Source organism: Lolium rigidum, chromosome 2 (genome assembly GCF_022539505.1).
Source record: "Lolium rigidum isolate FL_2022 chromosome 2, APGP_CSIRO_Lrig_0.1, whole genome shotgun sequence".
Taxonomy (NCBI): Eukaryota; Viridiplantae; Streptophyta; class Magnoliopsida; order Poales; family Poaceae; genus Lolium; species Lolium rigidum.
The window spans coordinates 41392562-41415345 of record NC_061509.1 but is presented as its reverse complement, the minus strand read 5'-3'; the positions used below and the strand labels follow the sequence as shown (position 1 = coordinate 41415345).

General features: G+C 47.1%; 1 protein-coding gene across 2 annotated transcripts; it reads left to right on the top strand.

Annotated features, from left to right (window-relative positions):
- Positions 1 to 4019: 4019 nt before the first annotated feature.
- On the top strand, positions 4020 to 7851 carry LOC124686305. Of its 2 annotated transcripts, XM_047220275.1 has the most exons (3): positions 4020 to 5142; positions 6400 to 6493; positions 7682 to 7851. In XM_047220275.1, the coding sequence occupies exons 1-2, from the start codon at positions 4020 to 4022 to the stop codon at positions 6444 to 6446; spliced, it is 1170 nt and encodes a 389-aa protein (XP_047076231.1). In that variant the 3' UTR covers positions 6447 to 6493; positions 7682 to 7851. The 2 variants fall into 2 exon arrangements, with proteins under 2 accessions (XP_047076231.1, XP_047076230.1); XM_047220274.1 differs by lacking the exon at positions 7682 to 7851 and having other exon boundaries at positions 6400 to 6545.
- Positions 7852 to 22784: the final 14933 nt, after the last annotated feature.

Genomic DNA, 22784 nt, shown 5'->3' with positions numbered 1-22784 from the left:
GGTCCGGATGTAGCATACCATGATTTTAGGGAGGTCATAGGTTAGCGCAGAAAATAAGGAAGTTCCAGCCTATCCATCTTTGGTAACGCATGAAACAAGGAATTACTTGATTGACCAGTACTACTAGGATTCCGTCCCGTAATAAAGTGGGAGATTGATCTCCTCACTGGTGAAATTATTGGGCGGTAGCTGGTTTTCATATGCCAGCTCAGCAATCCGTGGGATATCATATCTCATCCGTCCAAAGCAGCAACTATTAGAACAAGGAGAACCGGAGGATTCAGTTACGTGCTTAATTATCTGAAAACTGAAACATTCTCCCTCCAAAATAAGTCTATAAGTACAAGGCATGGTCAAAACCGCGAGCGGCAGCGCGTGCCGTGACTTATGACTTTGGACTTTGGCGAGGAGAGGAGAGGAGAGGCCATGGAGCTCTGGATTGCTTGGGCGGCCGCTGGCGAGCGGGAGACACAATGGACGCACGCGAGGTTCGGCGGCATGCCGTTCATGCCGTCCGGACAGTTGCTGCCACTCCAGCTCTGGATCATCGGTCAGTTCGTCAAGTCTTGTGCTTAATTACCTCCCGCCCGCCCGGCAATGGCCAGCGCGACGAGTACATGTACTGCTCGCAGCGCCACATCGACGACGGGCTCGACGCCCTGCTCACCGCCGTCCCGGGTACGTACGCATGTTAAAAAATTCTGAAATAAAAATATCCGGGTACGTACGCATGTTCCATGTGTGCGTAGAAAGTTTTCGCGGAGAAACCACATTTTTATTTCAGAATCTAAAAAAGACAAAATACGTCACATATATCTTCGCTATATAGCCCTGCAAAATTTCACTTTTTTGCCGAGACAAAATAAAAGGTTTTTTCGTCACGAAACTCATGTCGAGGGCACATATTTGAGATCATCTGAGAAATCATTTTGTGTTTCGATTTTTAAAACATGTTTTGAGATCACAAATGAAACTTTTCAAAAAGTGGGTTCACATGCCCCCATGTTCCATATATGCAATCTCATGTTTTCTTGGCCTTCTCTTGCTTTCTTTTGCTGACGTGGAAGGCACAAGAGAAGACAGTCTTCCCCAGCACTGTACATGCCCTAAAGAGCACGATAGCAAACGATTGCGTGAGATGTTAGGTGAGTTGGTCTGCCACACCTGATTGTAAAAAAAACAGGGAGACGTATTATTTCCATGTTTTTAAAATTCCCGTGACTGTAGGGATCCCATGATTTTGATTGTATCCCGAATGATTGTGTCGATCCTACGATTTTAATGGTCAGGTTTCTTTCCATGTAACACGGATCCTGTGATTACAGTTGTGTATATGTTTTCCTTCTATAACCAATTCGTTGTATCCGGATTAATTCGCTCCTGATTGATTGTACCAATCCCATGATTTTAATGCTGTGGCGTTGTTTTTGGAAACTTATTGTGCTTAGGAGATTTTGATGCGGGTAGATTGCATGGAAGGCTAGATATCAAGCGGGAAACGTTTTATATGATTAGACGGTTTAGACGTATTAAATGTTTGACATCAAACATTTTTTATGACGTACGGACTGCAATATAATAGTAATGATTGGTCTACCACACCTGATTGTTAAAAAAAACAGGAAGACGTAATATTTCCATATTTTTAAAATTCCAGCGATCCCATGATTTTTATTGTATCCCGATTGATTGTGTCGATCCTACAATTTTAATGCTCGGATTTCTTTCCATGTAACACAGATCCTGTGATTACTGTGTTTATGTATATGTTTTCCTTCTATTACCAATTCGTTGTATCCAGATTAATTCGCTCCTGATTGATTGTACCAATCCCGTGAATTTAATGTTGTGATATTGTTTTTGGAAACTTATTTGTGCTTAGAAGATTTTGATGCGGTAGATTGCATGGATGGCTAGATATCAAGCGGGAGACGTTTTATATGATTAGACGGTTTAGATTTATTGAATGTTTGACATCAAACATTTTATAAACGTACAGACTACAATATAATAGTAAAGATTAGGCTACCGGTGACAACAAAACATCCAGCACATATCTGTGTAGTCGTGAAAGTACCGGATTTTCAGAGATCATTACATGTCTGTGATTGATGTGTTGCCGCATTTGGAGAGACCAATTAGCGAGCCAGCCTGGTGAATGGTGATTGATTATTTGATCTCTTACCGTAGTTGTCACCTGTAAGAGCATATACAATGGTAGAGAAAACATGTCCTTTCTTATCCTGTCACATCAGATAGAGAAGGTATTAGATATAAGTCATACAATGCATTATCTCTTAACATCATTTTTACCAATTAATAGTAATAATTATGGGCGTCAGTATGACCAACGCCGGCGACACAGTGACGATGATAAAAAAGATAACCGTAACCATACCCTGCGGGTGCCATCCCTATGCAGGCCGTAAGGCGAGGCGGCGGCCAAGCACTAGGTTGGACATTAAAGCCCACTCGGTGCGTGCTAAGGAAATTTGAAAAGAAAAAAGTATGGAGTGCATAACACACATGACATAATGATAAATACACATGTATTATGTTCTGACCTAAGTTTTTCACCCCCAAAATAAAAAAGTGTGTTCTGACCTAAACGAAAATGTTCAGGATCTTCTTCTCATTCATAACTACTCCGTATACTGTTTTGGGTCGCACACTATTATCTGTGGCTTCTTGCACTTGAGATTGAAGAGGTGAAAATCCATCTTCGTGAGTTCGTCTAGCCAAAGCATAGTGGGCAAACGGGGTCAATATTTGAGCCACCATCCATGCCCTCTGCACAGCAGATTGGTCCTCTTCAAAACACAAGATTTTGCATCAATCTTGCACGTACAAAGTGCCCGGCCTCTGTAAAAATCCAAATGTCTAATACTAAAAACTAATATATGCAATGCTTTTTCTGAGCTAAATGAGTTCTTAAACCTGTGAAAAGGAAAGAAAATACAGTAGTAGGAATATTACAAGCAGTTTTTTTTAGTTTTTTTTAGATGAACCGTCTCGCTTTATTAAATGATAATGTTCGAAACTGACATTGGGATCGCTGCAATTTCTGAGAACTTAAGAGCCACATTTGGCGTTTCGGAGAAGTAGAAGCTCAAGCTAAATTGTGAGCCTCTGCAATGTATTGCCTCCGTTCATGGATGAAACAAACTGCACCAAAGTTAAGTGAGTACTCATTTATCTCTCTAGCTAACTACACATGAATTAGACCCAGCAGCACCCTCTGCAATATCATGGACAACACCTTGACAATATGAGCTGATGCTAATTTCGTGCACACCCAAATCTTCAGCAAGAGTTAGGGCCTCCTTGCATGCCAGTGTTTCGAGCACAGATGAATCATAAATACTATGGTAGACTGTTGCTGCTGACCCCAAATATGTGCCTTCATGGTTTCGGCAAATTACACCAACTGCACCTTGATTACCTGCTCGAGAAACCACTCCATCAACCATGATCTTGCAGTAACCTAGGGGTGGTGCAAGCCAACTTCCGGCACTTCTTACCGCTGGCTGAGCAACCGTGTGCACTTTATAATCTGTTGAGGATCAGAGAAATACTAGCTTCTAATTAACATGTGAGTGGACAAGTGACTCTGAAAAATCTGCTCGTGGATAGCTTTCCGGTATGCCGTCCAGATCGCCCAAATCGTGACAAGTACCTTGTTGAAATCTGCATGTGACAATGCTTCCATTAGAGAAAAAATCCACCAAAAAACAAATATCGCATAAAGCCCATAAAGCCCAGACACTTTTCAGCCATATGTGGGCTTTCGTGTCCAGCCCAGTTTTGGGCTCTCCACGTCTACTTTGGGACTCTCTTGACGGCCTGGACTTCACTTCACAGCGTTCTCATCCCGCATCAGTGAGTAGGGCTAGACCACGGCCAGCCGCCGCCGCCGCCGTCCCCGCTCGCCGGCGGCGTGTTCACTTCTCTAGACATCAGATCCATTCGAGTCCACCACATCCCGCACCGTCTTCCACAAAACCAGTGAGTCGGGCGAGATGAGCTGCCTCCGCCGCCGCCCCCGTTCGCCGGCGGTGAAGACGCCGCTGGAAGACGACGACCTCCTCTCCGAGATCCTGCTCCGCCTCCCGCCGCAGCCCTCCTCCCTCCCGCGCGCCTCCCTGGTCTGCAAGCGCTGGCGCAGCCTCGCCTCGGACCCCGGCTTCTTCCGCCGCTTCCGCCGCCACCACCGCCGCAACCCTCCACTCCTCGGGATCTTCAACAGGGACGCCCACCTCTCCTTCATACCTACCCTCGAGGCCCCGAACCGCGTTCCGCCTGGCCGCTTCTCCCTGCAGCCCGGCGACGGCAGCCGGTTCCTGTCCCTTGGATGCCGCCATGGCCTTGTGCTCACCATCGACGTAAAGCCGAACCAGATGCTGGTGTGGGATCCCGTCACCGGCGACCAGCACCGCCTCGACATTCCCCCGGGGCTTGCCACACACGCGGAGAAGACGACGATCAACGGGGCGGTGCTTCGCGTCGGCGGTGGCGCCCACTTCCAGGTGGTCTTGGCAGTGAATGGCAACGACGACAAGCAGCACGAACGAGTGCTTGCCCGCGTGTACTCGTCGGCGACCGGCTTATGGGGTGATCTCATCTCAACGCGGCTTCCATCCGAGGTCGGTAGAAGTGGTTGCCCCACCCTGGTTTTTACGGGCAAGACCGCTGTGATGGCTGGGGGTTCCCTTTACTGGATTCTTGCTGGGAGTTTTAATGGAATTCTTGAGTTTGATCTGGAGAAACAGAGCCTAGGTGTGATACAGGTGCCAGTGCATATGCTTGAAGAGGGGTATTACCAATTCTCGATTATGCGGGCTGAGGGTGGTGGCCTTGGTTTACTCTTCCAGACAGGCCTCAGTTTTGAACTATGGAAGAGGAAGACTGATTGTGATGGCGTTGATTCATGGATGCTTGGAAGAACTATTGAACTGGACAAGCTACTTTGCCTGGATATATGGAGGGTATTAGTACTAGGGTACGCTGAGAACAATAACGTGGTGTTCTTCTGGACAAGTGGCAGCCTCTTTATGGTCCATCTTGAGTCATTGCAGTTCAAGACGCTTTTTCAAACCACCATCATTCCTCATTATCATCCATTCGAAAGTGTCTACACTGCAGGTAATAACATGCCTTCACATATCTGTTGTAACAAAACCAAGTTAGTTTCTGATAATTGGTTGAGAGGGTTCACATCCTTTCGCGTCAAGTTAACAATTTTAAGTAGTGTTATATAACTCGTTTCTTTTTCTGCCTGATAGCGAATTTTGTTTCCGTAGTATTTATATTCCGATTCTTCTTTGTTGGCATTGTTTGTAATGATTATGATTTAGAAGAAAAGTGTAACTGGCATCTAACAGTAGACAAATTGCAGCTACAGGCAGAAAAAGAAGATAATGCCAGTTACAAATTGTAGCTGCAATTTGTCTACTGTTATTTGTTTTGTTTTGTTTAAGTCAGTGCTAGCAAAGTGTCTTTATCAATTAATTATATGAATATCAAATAATAAGATAATGAGCATGGCAAATTCTTTCCGTAATACTGAACTAAATTTCACTCTTTCATGCCCATTTACAAATATAAGAATTGTTCAGTGGTTTGGTTTTTCCCTCAAGATAACATACATAACAGTTGGACGTTGAAGTGTTGAAGAGGACTACATGAACAACTAGCTCGAACCAACTAAAATGTCAAGTAGGTAGCTCAATAGGCATGTTTGGAAGCTTGAAGCTAATGCTACTTTTTTGTTAAATATTTATCATAATATTATCTCTGATAATCTTGCTACTAATTTTAAGTCCATAATGTATAATTGTTCATTTTATCACTAGCAGGATAGTCCCTGCTGCAAGTAGCATATCCATTTGTACCAGGAAAACTAATAATTGAGTCCATTCCTTTTTCAGGCTAAATTTATTTGAAGATAATCTAAATCTGAATAGCCTCGATTATGTTTGTTGCTATGATTTATTAGTATGATTTATTTCAGCATAATATTTTTGAAGATAATCTAAATTTGAATAGTCTTGATTGCTTTTGTTGCTAGGATTATCAGTAAGATTTTTTAAACTTAGTCCAATGTGGCATGGTATGAGCTTAGTAATTTTGGATAATTTGTCTCTTCTGGCCAACTAATAGTCTGAATGTGCATGTTCTTCATTTATGCGACAGCAATCAGTTTATACTGTTTTCAGAATATTCATTAAATTTGACAGTAAGTATGGTTTTTGTTTATCTATTCCTAATCTTGTATAAAACTATTTTTCCAAACTGCAATTTTGATTTTATCTAAATATCTTGTTGGTGCCTCGTCGTATCTATTCGGCTTTTCGTTGGCATGTCATTGGTTATTTGACTCTTTATGCTTGCATAGAACAGCCGTTGGCGTTGGAGATGATGGAGTTGATCTTTTTCACCATACATAAGATGATTATCTGGTTAGATAGCAAGCTTATCTTCTGCATATGTCAAGGTATCTAAACTGTTCTTTAGTAATAAGTATCGCTTTCCTTTATACTGCCTTTCTCAAGTACCAAGTTGCAAGAGAGAACCCTAAGATTTTCTCGAAAACTCTTTTCTTAGCTGTTGCCACCGCCTCGAATCAGGCTTTCATGGTAGGTTGCATATTGGATGTTTTCTCAAGGCCATGCTTCCTCATTACTTCATGCTTTCATTAGCAGCTGTCCGTCTCTTGTCCACGCCTTCACCCACCCACCTTCGCTTATTTACTGATGTTCTGTCTCCTCTCTATTGGATGTGCTCTTCCGCTTGCCTTCCCTGCCCATCCAGCTGCCTTGCTATTAGTTACCTCCTCCTTAGTGCTCCCCTGGTTCATTATGTTAGTGCAGTTTCTTCTCCCTCTAGCTAGATGACTAATAAGTTAGCACTGTTCCTCTTTTTGTGCATATGTTAAGTGGTAGCACAATGAAATGCATCCTCTTTCGTGTTCATGGATTTTTTTGTTACTTCTACCAGTTGCTCCATACCTTTGATTAGTTTTTAGTGGTTATATGATGTTGCCTCTATGTAAGTCGTCAATTAACCAACAATACATGAGCATTTGCTTCATATTTCCTTTATTTAAACATGCTTGTAACTATACTATTTCACATTGCTTATTATTTTGGATCATTACGGTACATAGCGAACAAATGATTGCCACAATACTCAAAGAGTATGCATTCATTAAGATTTCTATTACTATTTATCTTTCTGGTAGCATATCATATCTAACTGGCATATGTAATGGCACTATCTACTACTCCCTCTGATCCATAATAGTTGTCTCTAATATAGATGTATCTAGACACATTTTAATTCTAGATACATCCATGCTAGCGGCAAATAATATGAATCGGAGGGAGTAACATAATTTGTCTAGTCCAAACTACATGTACCTATAGTCCTATACTTTGTGGGCAGGTCTATTTCCTTCAATTTTGGTCGCTTAATCACATTAGATGTTTAACACTTATTTATTAAACACATGATAAAAATGGCATCACTAGATTTACCATATTTTGACACAATTTCCACAATAGTGGTGAAGTTAATGTTTACTGTCTTGAGCCAAACTGTGAGATTTAACTTTTAACAACTTCTCCACTAATGAATGTACAAATTAGTTTTGATTAATTAATTAGAATTTGTTCGTCCACAGGTATCGGATTACATTCTGGTGGCTGAGTTGCAGAAACGTGGTGTGTGCCATATGCTCTTCTATTTTGTATGCACCGTTCCATCCCAACCTACCTTCTTTTATCTAATCAGTGTAGACATTAGTCAACCTTCATGAAAGACAAAGTGATTGCTTGGATTAATGATTAGTTCTTCCCCTGTCTGTTAATCTTGGGTTTCTTTGCTTTTAAGCCTTCCAAGCAAGCACGGATGTTGTGTACTTGTGTGTTGGCGCCTGTTTCTGGTTGAGATTTAAACTTTTAATCTTGGGTTCCCATTTCTGCTTTGCATGTGCGTGTGTGTGTTGAGATCGTATTAGGTAAGAAATTGTTACTTTTTTGAGAGAAAACCATTGCAGTTCCATTTGAAAATAAGCTCCAGGACCGGCAGATGAGAGCTGTAATTAGCAAGCCGCTGCCTAGCATCTTCAGGTAGCAGTTCATGCCATATTACTTTTTGTATCCGCATGTAATGATCGGCCACCGCATACAACAACACTCACCTGTGAACTGTCCAGGCTCGTATATCCATCATCACTCTAACAGGTCCAATAGCAATCTGCATGATGCATCACGTTCTTATCCTGTGCATGAACATCGATCCTGGTCCGCACTCTGCAAATGCAAATTTGTGCCCACTACAACTGGTTGTCTGGTTTGGTTACCCTGTCCATCTCCTAGGCATCAAGTCGAGCTTAGCCACCGGCCATTATATGGCACTGTGGAATTGGCTGACCCTCCTGGCTTGCCTGCCGTGTGAACCATCACTTCTACCTACTCTCTAGCTAGCTACGGCTTGGGAACTGGCACTTAATTGGGCAGGATGTGAGGTTGATACATGGAATTCGTTATTGGTTGGAACCTCCTGGTAGCAAGATGTGTGTTTCAGATCGACTTTCAGGCTAAAACTGCATGTACTATGCTGCCTGTAAAACGACCGAAGCAACATTTTTTCCGAAACAGGGCCCAATCAACATTTAAATCGTGGTTGATCGGTCAATTTCCAGACCATCTCAACCATTTTATTTATGAGGTGAGATCGATGCTGCTCGACCGATGGTCCTGCCTGGATGCTAATGAAGAAGGCGAGGGAAAGAAACTTCTTCCTGTGGCCATGATTCATAACTCAAATGATGGATCCATGGGTGAGCGATGGCCCATGAGGGAGGGCAAATGGTGTAGCACACATCCTCTTCTGAATACCCCAATCAGACAATCTTTTGATTCCTTGCACTGCAACCACCTACAACATGCTATTGCTAGATAGTTGGTGCGATGTTGAAAAGAAATGTCAATGCGATGGGCACGACAAAACCGTGCAATACCTAGAGGCGATCCATGATTGCTTGTTAGAGTATCTTTCTAGCTGAGTACGTCGTACGAGTCTACAATTGTATTGGATACTTGGACTGGACATCCAAATCGAACCGATCATGCATAGATTGGCCAGCAACAAACCCAACTTTTGTGCCTAAATTAATCAGTTGCCTCTTCTCTGGACTTCATTTGGACAAACATACGACTGTTTGTCTGATCAAAGAAATGCAACTTCGTAGACAGATTAGGACAAAACCACTTTTGAAAGACTCTAGTATATACTTCACCTTGTTGGTAGTACAGCTACTTTGTCAATCAAAAAGATAAAAGCGGAATGTGGAGAATATCTTGTACCAAACATCAGCAGCAACAGCAGTAGTTGGAAACAAAAGACTATATTCCCGATATATTGGACCAACTTTATTTATTCTTGTTAGCTTGAAACAACTTTATTCCGCATGCAACACGTATCGAACGATAAAGAGGAAGAAGAAAGTCCAGGCCTTTACACATTCTGCATGGACATGGTGTGACCGGTGTATATACAAAAGAAACGGTGTAATGTGGACATGGAATTTGGATGAAAATAATGTTGCATCTGCTCTTTGTTCTCTTCTTTTCCCAACTCAATTCAATAATTGCAGAGGAGGCTTCTGAATGTTCAGAGTATCTAATAATATCCACTCTAAACAAGGTTTTAGCATATTACACCAGATGTTGGCGCTCCTTTTGCACAAAACCACAACCTTAGCTTCATGTTGCCAAAAACACCTGTCGTGGTATCGTCATGACATATGCCATAGGGTGGCTAATCGAGGTGGTTCCTAGTGGTCTCACGGCGGTATCCGGAAGCGGGTATGGGCACGAGCGACACGGCGACGTACCCAGGTTCGAGGCCCTCCGATGGAGGTAACACCTCTACTCCTGCTATGAGTGTATATGATGTGTAACACAGTACAGTGGTGCTCCTTGAGCTGTATCCGGCTGCACCGAGGTGGACGAAGGTCTCTCTCTCAGGGCAGCTCTAAGACTAGTGAATGGCAACTGATCGATCGTCCCCCGCACGAGGGGGGTAGCCCGGCTTATATAGGCACCGGCACTTTACATATAAGTCCCTAGAGTCTAGTGGCCAGCATGGGCCGGCTTCGGCTCCCGTCCCTTCCCGAGCGCCGACGCCGGGGAGCCGTTGAGCGTAGTGGCACGTCCCATCCGCCTGCTCGGGTCGGCGGCGTGGAGGTCGTCGTCGTTGTCGTCATCATGCTGCGCAGCGCGTACGGCTCGACGTACGCCATGATGGCCTGTGCCGGCGCGTGGCACTGCTGCTCTACGGTGCCCCGTACTTTACGGGAGATGAGGTCGGCGTGGACCTTTGAACCCGGCTCACCTACCCGAGTTCCTTCCGGGGCAAGACTCGCCGGCCTCGAGTCGGTCCGAGGTACAAACCCCGGTCGGATATGGCTTGTAGAAGCCGGCCCGGCTACGGCGTTGAAGGCCGCAGCCGGGCCGACTAGGACTTAGAACCAGCCGGCTCCCGAGGCAGCCGGCCACGGCTCCGGCCGGCTGCTCCTCGGCCCGGCCTTTGCCGCGAGCCGGCCGACCCCGAGCCGGCCGCTCCGCGTCCATTGCCCTACCCGGGGTCTTCCCCCCGACATTAGCCCCCGAAGCTGGCAAGGTCCTACGTCTAGGAGGACCTAGGCAGGTTTCCCTGGCTTTATGCATCTCTTGCTTGTTTCGGGCGGCTCCCGGAGGGGCCAGCTGAGAATTTTCACTCAGCCGGCTGCGCCCTCATCCGGCTCGCCCCGTCCGGCTTCCTCCAGCCGGACGCCTTTTTTGCTCCTGTTGTTTTCACTTTTTCCGGCTTGTTGCCAGAATCTGGGGCCGGGTTGATTTTATCGTCCGGCTCCGGCTCGGGTGCAACGGCAACTCCGCCGCCTCGAGTCCCGCGCCCGACTTGACCGTTCTGACGGCTTCGTCAGCGCGGTCGTTTCGTATGGTCACATCACTATCCCCTTCCGGATTTTCTCGCGGTCGTGGGCGAAGTGGGGCGACCGTTTCCGGTAGCTGCCGGCGTCGTGTGGGGCGGTTTCGGCGCGAGTTAATCCCATCGTGGCCCACGATCGCCACGTGGCTGCGTAACGGGCGCGCGGGACGGCTATAAATACCCCCCGCGCGGTACCGAGGCACCCTTCTTCTTCCTTGCGCCACTGCCTCTTCTCTCTCTCGTTCTCTTCGCTCGAGCGCTCTCGCACGCCGTCGATCTTTCTCCGGCGACCTCCTGGCGAACCTTGGTGACCTTTCGCGGCCGGAGTCCTCCGCCGTTCGGCAGCCGTCCGCACGCCAAGCCGGCGCCACGGGGCCTCGCGGCTCGACGCTGCGCTCATCGCCGCCGCGCTCTCCTCCGGTGAGGAGTGGTTCCTCTTCTCCCTTTGATCTCAATTGGTCTTCTTCCTCCTCCTCTTCGTCCATGGCCTCCGCCAGCGGGTCCTGGAGGGGCTCGCTCATGAACGACGACGACATCGAGCGGCTGGTGCGCCTCCGCCGGATTCCTCGGGAGGTGGTCACGCGAGCGCCCGGCGGGGAGGTGGCGCCCAAGCCGGAGCCCGGTGAGCGCGTCGTCTTCGGCGCGCACCTCGACCGCGGGCTAGGTCTGCCGGCTTCGGCCTTCTTCCGCCGATTCTTGGACTTCTTCGGCCTGCAGCCCCACCATTTGCCGGCCAACGCGTGCGTCCTCCTTAGCTGCTATGTGGCTTTTATGGAGGGCTACGCCGGCTTGTGGCCAAACGTCGAATCCGGAGCCGGCTCTTTTACCTCAAGTCGCGGATGAGCGAGGGCCGCTCGAGGACCTGCGGCTGCGCCTCCATATATCCCCGCGCCGGCTCGTTCTTCCCGAAGATACCGATCGTCGACTCGGTGAAGAACCGGCAGATGACGTTCTTCTACGTGAAGAATGCCAACCCAGCCTTCGACCGGATCAACCTGCCGGAGTTCGATCCGGCTCCTCCGACTCACCCGGCTCAAGCGGGGCCACAACGCCAAGTCGGCGGATCCGGACGCGGAGGTCAACCTCCTCTCGGGATTTCTTGGGGCGGTGCGTCAATGAGGGCCGGCCGAGCGCCGAGGACCTCCTCTGCACCTACATGGAGCGCCGGGTGATCCCGCTCCAGCTCCGTGTCCACAAGATCGGGCTTATGTCCGGCCGGCTGGATCCGACCCGGACGTCGAGGATAGCGCTCACCAAGGCCCAAGTCGCTCGCCGGGTGAATAACATCACCAAGGCCAACATGCCGGAAGACTGGGCGTGGGGGCTGCCGCCTTACGACCGGGCCGCGCCGCCTGAGCGGGTAAGTTGTATTTTTAGCTTGTGCCTTTCGGCTTGCGGCTGCGTGGCTCGCTTTTTACTCATCTGTTCTTGTTTTCTAGATCTTCCCCCGCCAAGAGACCGAAGACGGCGACTTGGCGCACAAGATCTGGACGGCGGATCTAGTGGATCCGGCTGACCAAGCCGACGACCCGGCCGGCGACCAAGCCGGTGATGACGACTTGCTGGCGGTGCCTGACCAGGGCGGCCAAGGGGAGCACAACCCGCCGCCTTCGCCGGAGCAGTTGGAGGAGGAGGAGGCGGAGCCGGCTACGTCCACCACGGGGCCGGGACCGATCCGGGCGGTGCCTTTGCGCACGAGGCCGCCTGCCGCCTCGGCGACTTCCGCGCCGAAGAAGAAGCGGGCCGCCGGCGGGAGCACGGCCAGGCTGGAGGGCCAGGCCAAGAGACAACGCCAAGGGCCCAAGAAGGTCCCGGAGATGGCCGGGTGAGTCCTTTTCGCTTTCTTTGTTGTTTGATTCCTTTTCTTTCCTTGCCTTGCACTTATCTTCCTTTGTTTGTTCGGCTAGGGCCGCCATCAAGTTCACCCAGGGCGGCAGCTCTGGGCCGGCTGCGCGTGTTGCGCCGCCGTTCCGCCGGCAGAGGGAGCCGACGCCGCCGCCTTCGACACGTGCACGCACGCCGCCTGTTGTCGTTGTGCCGCCCGTGGCTACGCCGCCTGCGGCTTCGCCGCCTCCCGCGGGGGCGTCTTCTTCTGCTGTGCCTCCTTCAGCGCCGGGCCAGGGCGCCCAAGGCGAGTCGGCCCAGAGGCCCACCCTTGGCGACCTGTTTCTGTAGGACAACGTTGCATAGAAAACAAAAATTTTCCTACGGCGAACACGCAATCCAAGCCAAGATGCAATCTAGAAGACGGTAGCAACGAGGGGATTATCGAGACTCACCCTTGAAGAGATTCCAAAGCCTACAAGAGGAGGCTCTTGTTGCTGCGGTAGACGTTCACTTGCCGCTTGCAAAAGCGCGTAGAAGATCTTGATCACGATCGGTTCCGGCGCCACGAACGGGCAGCACCTCCGTACTCGGTCACACGTTCGGTTGTTGATGAAGACGACGTCCACCTCCCCGTTCCAGCGGGCAGCGGAAGTAGTAGCTCCTCTTGAATCCGACAGCACGACGGCGTGGTGTCGGTGGCGGTGAAGAAGTCCGGCGGAGCTTCGCTAAGCTATGCGGGCAATATGGAGGAGAGGAGCTTGGCTAGGGTTTGGGAGGGGGTGGCCGGCCACTCTATGGGGGGCGGCCAGCTTGTGGTCTTGGGGTTTGCCGGCCCCCTCCCTTGGCCCCTCATTATATAGGTGGATCCCCAAGAGTTGGTCTCCAAGTCTTCGAATAAGACCCGAACCAAAAACCTTCCATATGGTGGTGAAACCTAGCCCAACTAGGACTCCCACCCAAAGGTGGGATTTCCACCTTCCATAGGGGGGGTGGCCGGCCCCTAAGGGGGAGTCCACTTGGGACTCCTCCCCCACTAGGGTTGGCCGGCCATGGAGGTGGAGTCCCATGTGGACTCCACCTTCCTTGGTGGTTTCTTCCGGACTTTTCTAGAACCTTCTAGAACCTTCCATAGAACCTTCCGCATCATTTTATTCACATAAAATGACATCCTATATATGAATCTTATTCTCCGGACCATTCCGGAACTCCTCGTGATGTCCGGGATCCCATCCGGGACTCCGAACAAATATTCCAACTTCATTCCATATTCAAGTACTACCATTTCAATATCCAACTTTAAGTGTGTCACCCTACGGTTCGCGAACTATGCGGACATGGTTAAGTACTCACTCCGACCAATAACCAATAGCGGGATCTGGAGATCCATAATGGCTCCCACATATTCAACAATGACTTTAGTGATCGAATGAACCATACACATATGATACCAATTCCCTTTGTCACGCGATATTTTACTTGTCCGAGGTTTGATCATCGGTATCACACTATACCTTGTTCAACCTCGTCTCCTGACAAGTACTCTTTACTCGTACCGTGGTATGTGGTCTCTTATGAACTTATTCATATGCTTGCAAGACATTAGACGACATTCCACCGAGAGGGCCCAGAGTATATCTATCCGTCATCGGGATGGACAAATCCCACTATTGATCCATATGCCTCAACTCATACTTTCCGGATACTTAATCCCATCTTTATAACCACCCATTTACGCAGTGGCGTTTGATGTAATCAAAGTACCTTTCCGGTATAAGTGATTTACATGATCTCATGGTTATAAGGACTAGGTAACTATGTATCGAAAGCTTATAGCAAATAACTTAATGACGTGATCTTATGCTACGCTTAATTGGGTGTGTCCATTACATCATTCATACAATGATATAACCTTGTTATTAATAACATCCAATGTTCATGATTATGAAACTAATCATCTATTAATCAACAAGCTAGTTAAGAGGCTTACTAGGGACTCTTTGTTTGTTTACATATCACACATGTATCAATGTTTCGAGTTAATACAATTATAGCATGGTATATAAACTTTTATCATAAACATAAAGATATATAATAACCACTTTTATTATTGCCTCTTGGGCATATCTCCAACAGATCTCCCACTTGCACTAGAGTCAATAATCTAGATTACATTGTAAGGTACCTAACACCCATGGCATTCCGGTGTTGGTCATGCTTTGCCCTAGGGAGAGCTTTAGTCAACGGATCTGCTACATTCAGATCAGTGTGTACTTTGCAAATCTTTACTTCTCCATCTTCGATGTACTCGCGAATCGAGTGGTAACGCAGCTTGATATGCTTCAGCCTCTTGTGTGACCTTGGTTCTTGTGCATTGGCAATGGCACCCATGTTGTCACAGTAGATGACTAGTGGGTCCAATGCACTAGGAACCACACCGAGCTCTACAATGAACCTCTTCATCCATACCGCTTCGATGAAGCCTCCGAAACCGCTATGTACTCCGATTCCGTTGAGGATTTCGCCACCGTGCACCGCTTCGAGCTTGCCCAGCTTATCTGCAGCACCATTCAATATAAACACGTACCCGCATTGTGACTTAGAGTCATCGGGATCGTTGTTCCAACTTGCATCGGTGTAACTTGTTACAACGAGCTCTTGGTCACCTCCATAACAAAGAAACATATCCTTAGTTCTTTTCAAGTACTTCAGGATATTCTTGACCGCTGTCCAGATGTTCTATTCCCGGATCACTTTGATATCTCGCTAGTCAAACTAACGAAGCATGTGCTATATCCGGTCTTGTACATAGCATGGCATACATGATAGAGCCTATCGCCGAGGCATAGGGATCCGACTCATCCTTTCTCTTTCTTCTGCCGTAGCCGGTCCTTGAGTTTTACTCAAGACCTTGCCCGGTAACATAGGTAAGAATCCTTTCTTACTTTCGTCCATTCTAAACTTCTTCGTAATCTTGTCCAGGTATGTACTCCGTGATAGCCCTATTAGACGTCTTGATCTATCTCTATAAATCTTGATGCCTAATATGTATGATGCTTCACCAAGGTCTTTCATTGAAAAACTATTATTCAAATAACCCTTTACATCGCTTAATAGTTCTATATCATTCCCAATCAATAATATGTCATCTACATATAATATCGGGAATGCTACAGAGCTCCCACTCACTTTCTTGTAAATACGAGGCCTCTCCATGACACTCGTATAAACCCGAAGTCTTTGATCACCTTATCAAAGCGTCGGTTCCAACTTCTCGATGCTTGCTTCAGTCCATAGATTGAACGCTGAAGTTTGCATACTTTGTCAGCATTTTTAGGATCGATAAAACCTTTGGGTTGTACCATATACAACTCTTCCTCAATGTCACCATTAAGGAACGCCGTTTTGACATCCATCTCGCCAAATCTCATAATCGAAAAATGCAGCTATTGCTAACAAAATCCTCACAGATTTTAGCTTCGCTACGAGTGAGAAAGTCTCATCGTAGTCAACACCTTGAATTTGTCGGAAACCCTTTGCGACAAGTCGAGCTTTATAGACGAGTAATATTACCATCGAGCATCTGTTTTTCTTTTGAAGATCCATTTATTCTCGACAGCCTTGCGGCTATCGGGTAAGTCTACCAAAGTCCATACTTTGTTATCATACATGGATCCCATTTCGGATTTCATGGCTTCTTGCCATTTGTTGGAATCTCGGGCTCATCATCGCTTCTTCATACGTCGCAGGGTCTTCATCATTGTTATCCACAATCATGACATTTAGACAAGGATCATACCAATCTGAGTGGCACGATCCCTTGTCGATCCGCGAGGTTCGAGTAGTCTGTCTCATTTGAAGTTTCATGATCATTATCATTAGCTTCCTCTCGTTGCCGGTGTAGGTGTTACAGGAACAATTTCCGCATCTGCGCTACTCCGATCAACGAGTAGAGATTCTTCAATCTCATCGAGTTCTACTTTTCTTCCAAATCACTTCTTTAGTGAGAAATTCTTTCTCAAGAAAGGTTCCGTTCTTAGCAACAAAGATCTTGCCTTCGGATCTGTGATAGAAAGTGTACCCTATAGTTTCCTTAGGGTATCCTATGAAGACGCATTTCTCCGCTTTGGGTTCTAGCTTGTCCGGTTGTAACTTTTTTACATAGGCTTCGCAACCCCAAACTTTTAGGAACGACGACTTAGGTTTCTTATTAAACCATAATTCATACGGCGTCGTTTCAACGGATTTTGATGGTGCTCTATTTAAAGTGAATGCGGCTGTCTCTAATGCATAACTCCAAAATGATAACGGCAAATCAGTAAGAGACATCATAGAACGAACCATATCTAAGAGAGTTCGATTACGACGTTCGGACACACCGTTTCGTTGTGGTGTTCCCGGCGGTGTCAATTGTGAAAGTATTCCGCATTTCTTTAAATGCATGCCAAACTCATAACTCAGATATTCACCTCCGCGATCGGATCGTAGAAATTTAATCTTCTTGTTACGTTGATTTTCTACTTCACTTTGGAATTCCTTAAACTTCTCGAAAGTTTCGGATTTATGTTTCATTAAATAGATATACCCATATCTACTCAAATCATCTGTGAAGGTTAGAACATAACGATAACCACCGCGCGATGCTACACTCATTGGTCCACACACATCTGTATGTATGATTTCCAATAAGTTAGTAGCTCGCTCCATCATACCCGAGAATGGAGTCTTAGTCATTTTTCCCATCAGACATGCTTCGCATCTATCAAGTGACTCAAAGTCAAGTGATTCAAGTAATCCATCGGTATGGAGTTTCTTCATGCGTTTCACTCCAATATGACCAAGACGACAATGCCACATATAAGTAGAATTATCATTCAATTTAATTCGCTTAGCATCAATGTTATGTATATGTGTATCACTACTATCGAGATCTAACGTAAATAAGCCATTCTTTTCAGGTGCTCGACCATAAAAGATATTATTCATAAAGATAGAACAACCATTATTCTCGGACTTGAATGAATAACCGTCTTGCATTAAACAAGATCCCGATATAATGTTCATGCTCAACGCGGTACATAATAACAATTATTTAGGCTTAAAACTAATCCCGAAGGTAGATGTAGAGGAAGTGTCCCGACTGCGATCACATTGACCTTGGATCCGTTTCCAACGCGCATCGTCACTTCATCTTTCAGCGAGTTGTCGTTTATTCTTTAGTTCCTGTTTCGAGTTACAAATATGAGCAACCGAACCAAGTATCAAATACCCGTGTACTAGAACGAGAACCAGTGAAATGAACATCTATAACATGTATATCGGATATACCTTCTTTCTTCTTCTTGACAAGGCCGCTCTTCGGATCCGCCAAATACTTGGAGCAATTACGCTTCCAGTTGTCCCTTCTCCTTGCAGTAATAGCACTCAAGCATCGTGCTTAGGGCCGTTCTTAGGTTTCATAGGAGGCGTGGCAGCTTTCTTGCCACCCTTCTTGAATTTTCCCTTAGACTTGCCCCTGTTTCTTGAAACCGGTGGTCTTGTTGACCATCAACACTTGGTGCTCTTTCTTGATCTCAATCTCAAGCAGCTTTTAGCATGCCAAAGAGTTCAGAAACTCCTTGTTCATGTTCTCGCATATTGTAGTTCATCACAAAGTTCTTGTAACTTGGTGGCAGTGATTGAAGGACACGATTAATCCCCAGTCCGTTAGGAATCACTATTCCCAAGTCACTGAGTTTCTTCGCATGCCCGGTCATAACGAGCATGTGCTCACTAATGGAGCTGCCTTCTTCCATCATACAACTTGAAAAAGTGTTTTGATGCTTCATAGCATTCCACGGCCGCATGAGTCTCAAAAATAGTCTTCAACTCTTTTATCAACTCATGAGGATCGTGGTGCTCAAAACGTTTTTGAAGATCGGATTCCGGATCGCATAAGATGGCACACTCGAACTTGAGAGTACCGAGTTTTCCGAGTCGCGTAAACATTCTTTACTTCATCGGTTTCAGTTTCTGCTGGAGGGTCACCTAGCGGTGCATCAAGCACATATTGCAGATTTCCGCCATTGAGGAAAATCCTCACATGACGGAACCAGTCGGTGAAATTGCTACCGTTGCTCTTAAGCTTTTCTTTCTCTAGGAACTGGTTAAAATTGATTGAGGACGCCATATCTACAACATATTTGCAATAGTTTAGACTAAGTTTATGACAAATTGAGTTCAAATTTTAATTCTACATAATTAAAAATCTAGGTGAACTCCCACTCAAAACAATATCCCTCGCATTGTCTTAGTGATCACACGAACCAAATCTACCGCACCTAAACCCGATCATCACGAGAAAAGGTGTGATTTCAATGGCGAACGCTCAAAGTGTTCATCATATCAATCATATGATTCATGCTCTACCTTTCGGTATCACGTGTTCCGAGACCATGTCTGTACATGCTAGGCTCGTCAAGGCCACCTTAGTATCCGCATGTGCAAAACTGTCTTGCACCCGTTGTATGTACTTATTGAATCTATCACACCCGATCATCACGAGATGCTTCGAAACGACAAGACTTGATAACGGTGCTACTAAGGATGAACACTTTATTATCTTGAGATTTTAGTGAGGGATCATCTTATAATGCTACCGTCGCGATCTAAGCAAAATAAGATGCATAAAAGGATTAACATCACATGCAGTTCATATGTGATATGATATGGCCCTTTTGTCTTTGCGCCTTTGATCTTCATCTCCAAAGCACGGACATGATCTCCATCATCAACGGGCATGATCTCCATCATCGTCGGCGAAGAACCAAGGTCAATAGCGCCGTCTTCATGATCGTCCTCCATGTAGCAACTATTACAACTACTTTGAAATACTACTCAACATGAAATTTAAAGACAACCATAAGGCTCCTGTCGGTTGCCACAATACAATAATGATCATCTCATACATATTCATCATCACATTATGGCCATATCACATCACCAAACCCTGCAAAAACAAGTTAGACGTTTTCTAATTTGGTTTGCATATTTTACGTGGTTTAGGGTTTTCGAGTAAGATCCAATCTACCTACGAACATGAACCACAACGGTGATACTAGTGTTTTCAATAGAAGAGTAAATTGAATCTTCACTATAGTAGGAGAGACAGACACCCGCAAAGCCACTTATGCAATACAAGTTGCATGTCAAGCGTGGAGCAAATCTCATGAACGCGGTCATGTAAAGTTAGCCCGAGCCGCTTCATCCCACTATGCCACAAAGATGCAAAGTACTCAACTAAAGATAACAAGAGCATCAACGCCCACAAACCATTGTGTTCTACTCGTGCAACCATCTATGCATAGACACGGCTCTGATACCACTGTAGGACAACGTTGCATAGAAAACAAAAATTTTCCTACGGCGAACACGCAATCCAAGCCAAGATGCAATCTAGAAGACGGTAGCAACGAGGGGATTATCGAGACTCACCCTTGAAGAGATTCCAAAGCCTACAAGAGGAGGCTCTTGTTGCTGCGGTAGACGTTCACTTGCCGCTTGCAAAAGCGCGTAGAAGATCTTGATCACGATCGGTTCCGGCGCCACGAACGGGCAGCACCTCCGTACTCGGTCACACGTTCGGTTGTTGATGAAGACGACGTCCACCTCCCCGTTCCAGCGGGCAGCGGAAGTAGTAGCTCCTCTTGAATCCGACAAGCACGACGGCGTGGTGTCGGTGGCGGTGAAGAAGTCCGGCGGAGCTTCGCTAAGCTATGCGGGCAATATGGAGGAGAGGAGCTTGGCTAGGGTTTGGGAGGGGGTGGCCGGCCACTCTATGGGGGGCGGCCAGCTTGTGGTCTTGGGGTTTGCCGGCCCCCTCCCTTGGCCCCTCATTATATAGGTGGATCCCCAAGAGTTGGTCTCCAAGTCTTCGAATAAGACCCGAACCAAAAACCTTCCATATGGTGGTGAAACCTAGCCCAACTAGGACTCCCACCCAAAGGTGGGATTTCCACCTTCCATAGGGGTGGTCGGCCCCTAGCGGGGAGTCCACTTGGGACTCCTCCCCCACTAGGGTTGGCCGGCCATGGAGGTGGAGTCCCATGTGGACTCCACCTTCCTTGGTGGTTTCTTCCGGACTTTTCTAGAACCTTCTAGAACCTTCCATAGAACCTTCCGCATCATTTTATTCACATAAAATGACATCCTATATATGAATCTTATTCTCCGGACCATTCCGGAACTCCTCGTGATGTCCGGGATCCCATCCGGGACTCCGAACAAATATTCCAACTTCATTCCATATTCAAGTACTACCATTTCAATATCCAACTTTAAGTGTGTCACCCTACGGTTCGCGAACTATGCGGACATGGTTGAGTACTCACTCCGACCAATAACCAATAGCGGGATCTGGAGATCCATAATGGCTCCCACATATTCAACGATGACTTTAGTGATCGAATGAACCATACACATATGATACCAATTCCCTTTGTCACGCGATATTTTACTTGTCCGAGGTTTGATCATCGGTATCACACTATACCTTGTTCAACCTCGTCTCCTGACAAGTACTCTTTACTCGTACCGTGGTATGTGGTCTCTTATGAACTTATTCATATGCTTGCAAGACATTAGACGACATTCCACCGAGAGGGCCCAGAGTATATCTATCCGTCATCGGGATGGACAAATCCCACTATTGATCCATATGCCTCAACTCATACTTTCCGGATACTTAATCCCATCTTTATAACCACCCATTTACGCAAGTGGCGTTTGATGTAATCAAAGTACCTTTCCGGTATAAGTGATTTACATGATCTCATGGTTATAAGGACTAGGTAACTATGTATCGAAAGCTTATAGCAAATAACTTAATGACGTGATCTTATGCTACGCTTAATTGGGTGTGTCCATTACATCATTCATACAATGATATAACCTTGTTATTAATAACATCCAATGTTCATGATTATGAAACTAATCATCTATTAATCAACAAGCTAGTTAAGAGGCTTACTAGGGACTCTTTGTTTGTTTACATATCACACATGTATCAATGTTTCAGTTAATACAATTATAGCATGGTATATAAACTTTTATCATAAACATAAAGATATATAATAACCACTTTTATTATTGCCTCTTGGGCATATCTCCAACAGTTTCCGCACCGCGCGCCGCTGCTGGGGCCGGCTGCTGGAGCCGGCCAAGGTGTGCCACCGGCGGCAGGAGCTAGGGCTGGCGGAGCTGCGCCGCCAGAAGAGCCGGAGGTGGTTCCCACCGGGCCAACCGCGCCGCCTCCGGCTTCGGAGCCGCCGAGGGCGGAGCCGGCTGGGAAGGAGCCGCAGCGGGAGGAGCCGGCTCGCGCCAAGGACGCCGACTCCCGGGCGTTGGTGAAGACGGGAGCCTCATCGGTGCCGCAGCAGGATCTGCACGTGGCCAAGGGCGCCCGGCTGGCGGCCGTGCCATCCGCCTCGGATTCCGGCCTTCGGCTCGGCCGGCACCATGGAGAGGGCCCGGCACCGGCGGACTCCGCCGAGATATACAACCGGGAGGGGCAGCCCGGCACGGCGCCCCCGAAGATGCTTTTCTCCGGCTACCGCGCCAGCATTAAGACCAAGGCCTCCGAGGCTCGGCCCAGCCGAAGACGCCGGAAGAGGCCGACAAGGTAAGCGGCTCTTATCTTATCTTCTCGCGATTTTACTCGTTATCCCGGTAGCCCTCCGAGGCATGGGCCGGCTGCTCGGAGCCGGCCCGTGTTTCGCCTAAACGGTTGACTCTTTTTCGGGCGGTTGAGGAGCGCCGCACCGTCTTGTACAACCAGGTGGTAACCAGCTACCACAAGGCCAAGGTTGAGCGGGCCGCCTTGGCTCGCGAGCCGGAAGCCGTCAAGGGTAAGCTCCTCGTTTCTTTTGGCTTAATGTCTTTTCTTTTTGTCTTTGTTGGCCGACATCTCTTTCCGGCTGCCTCACAGC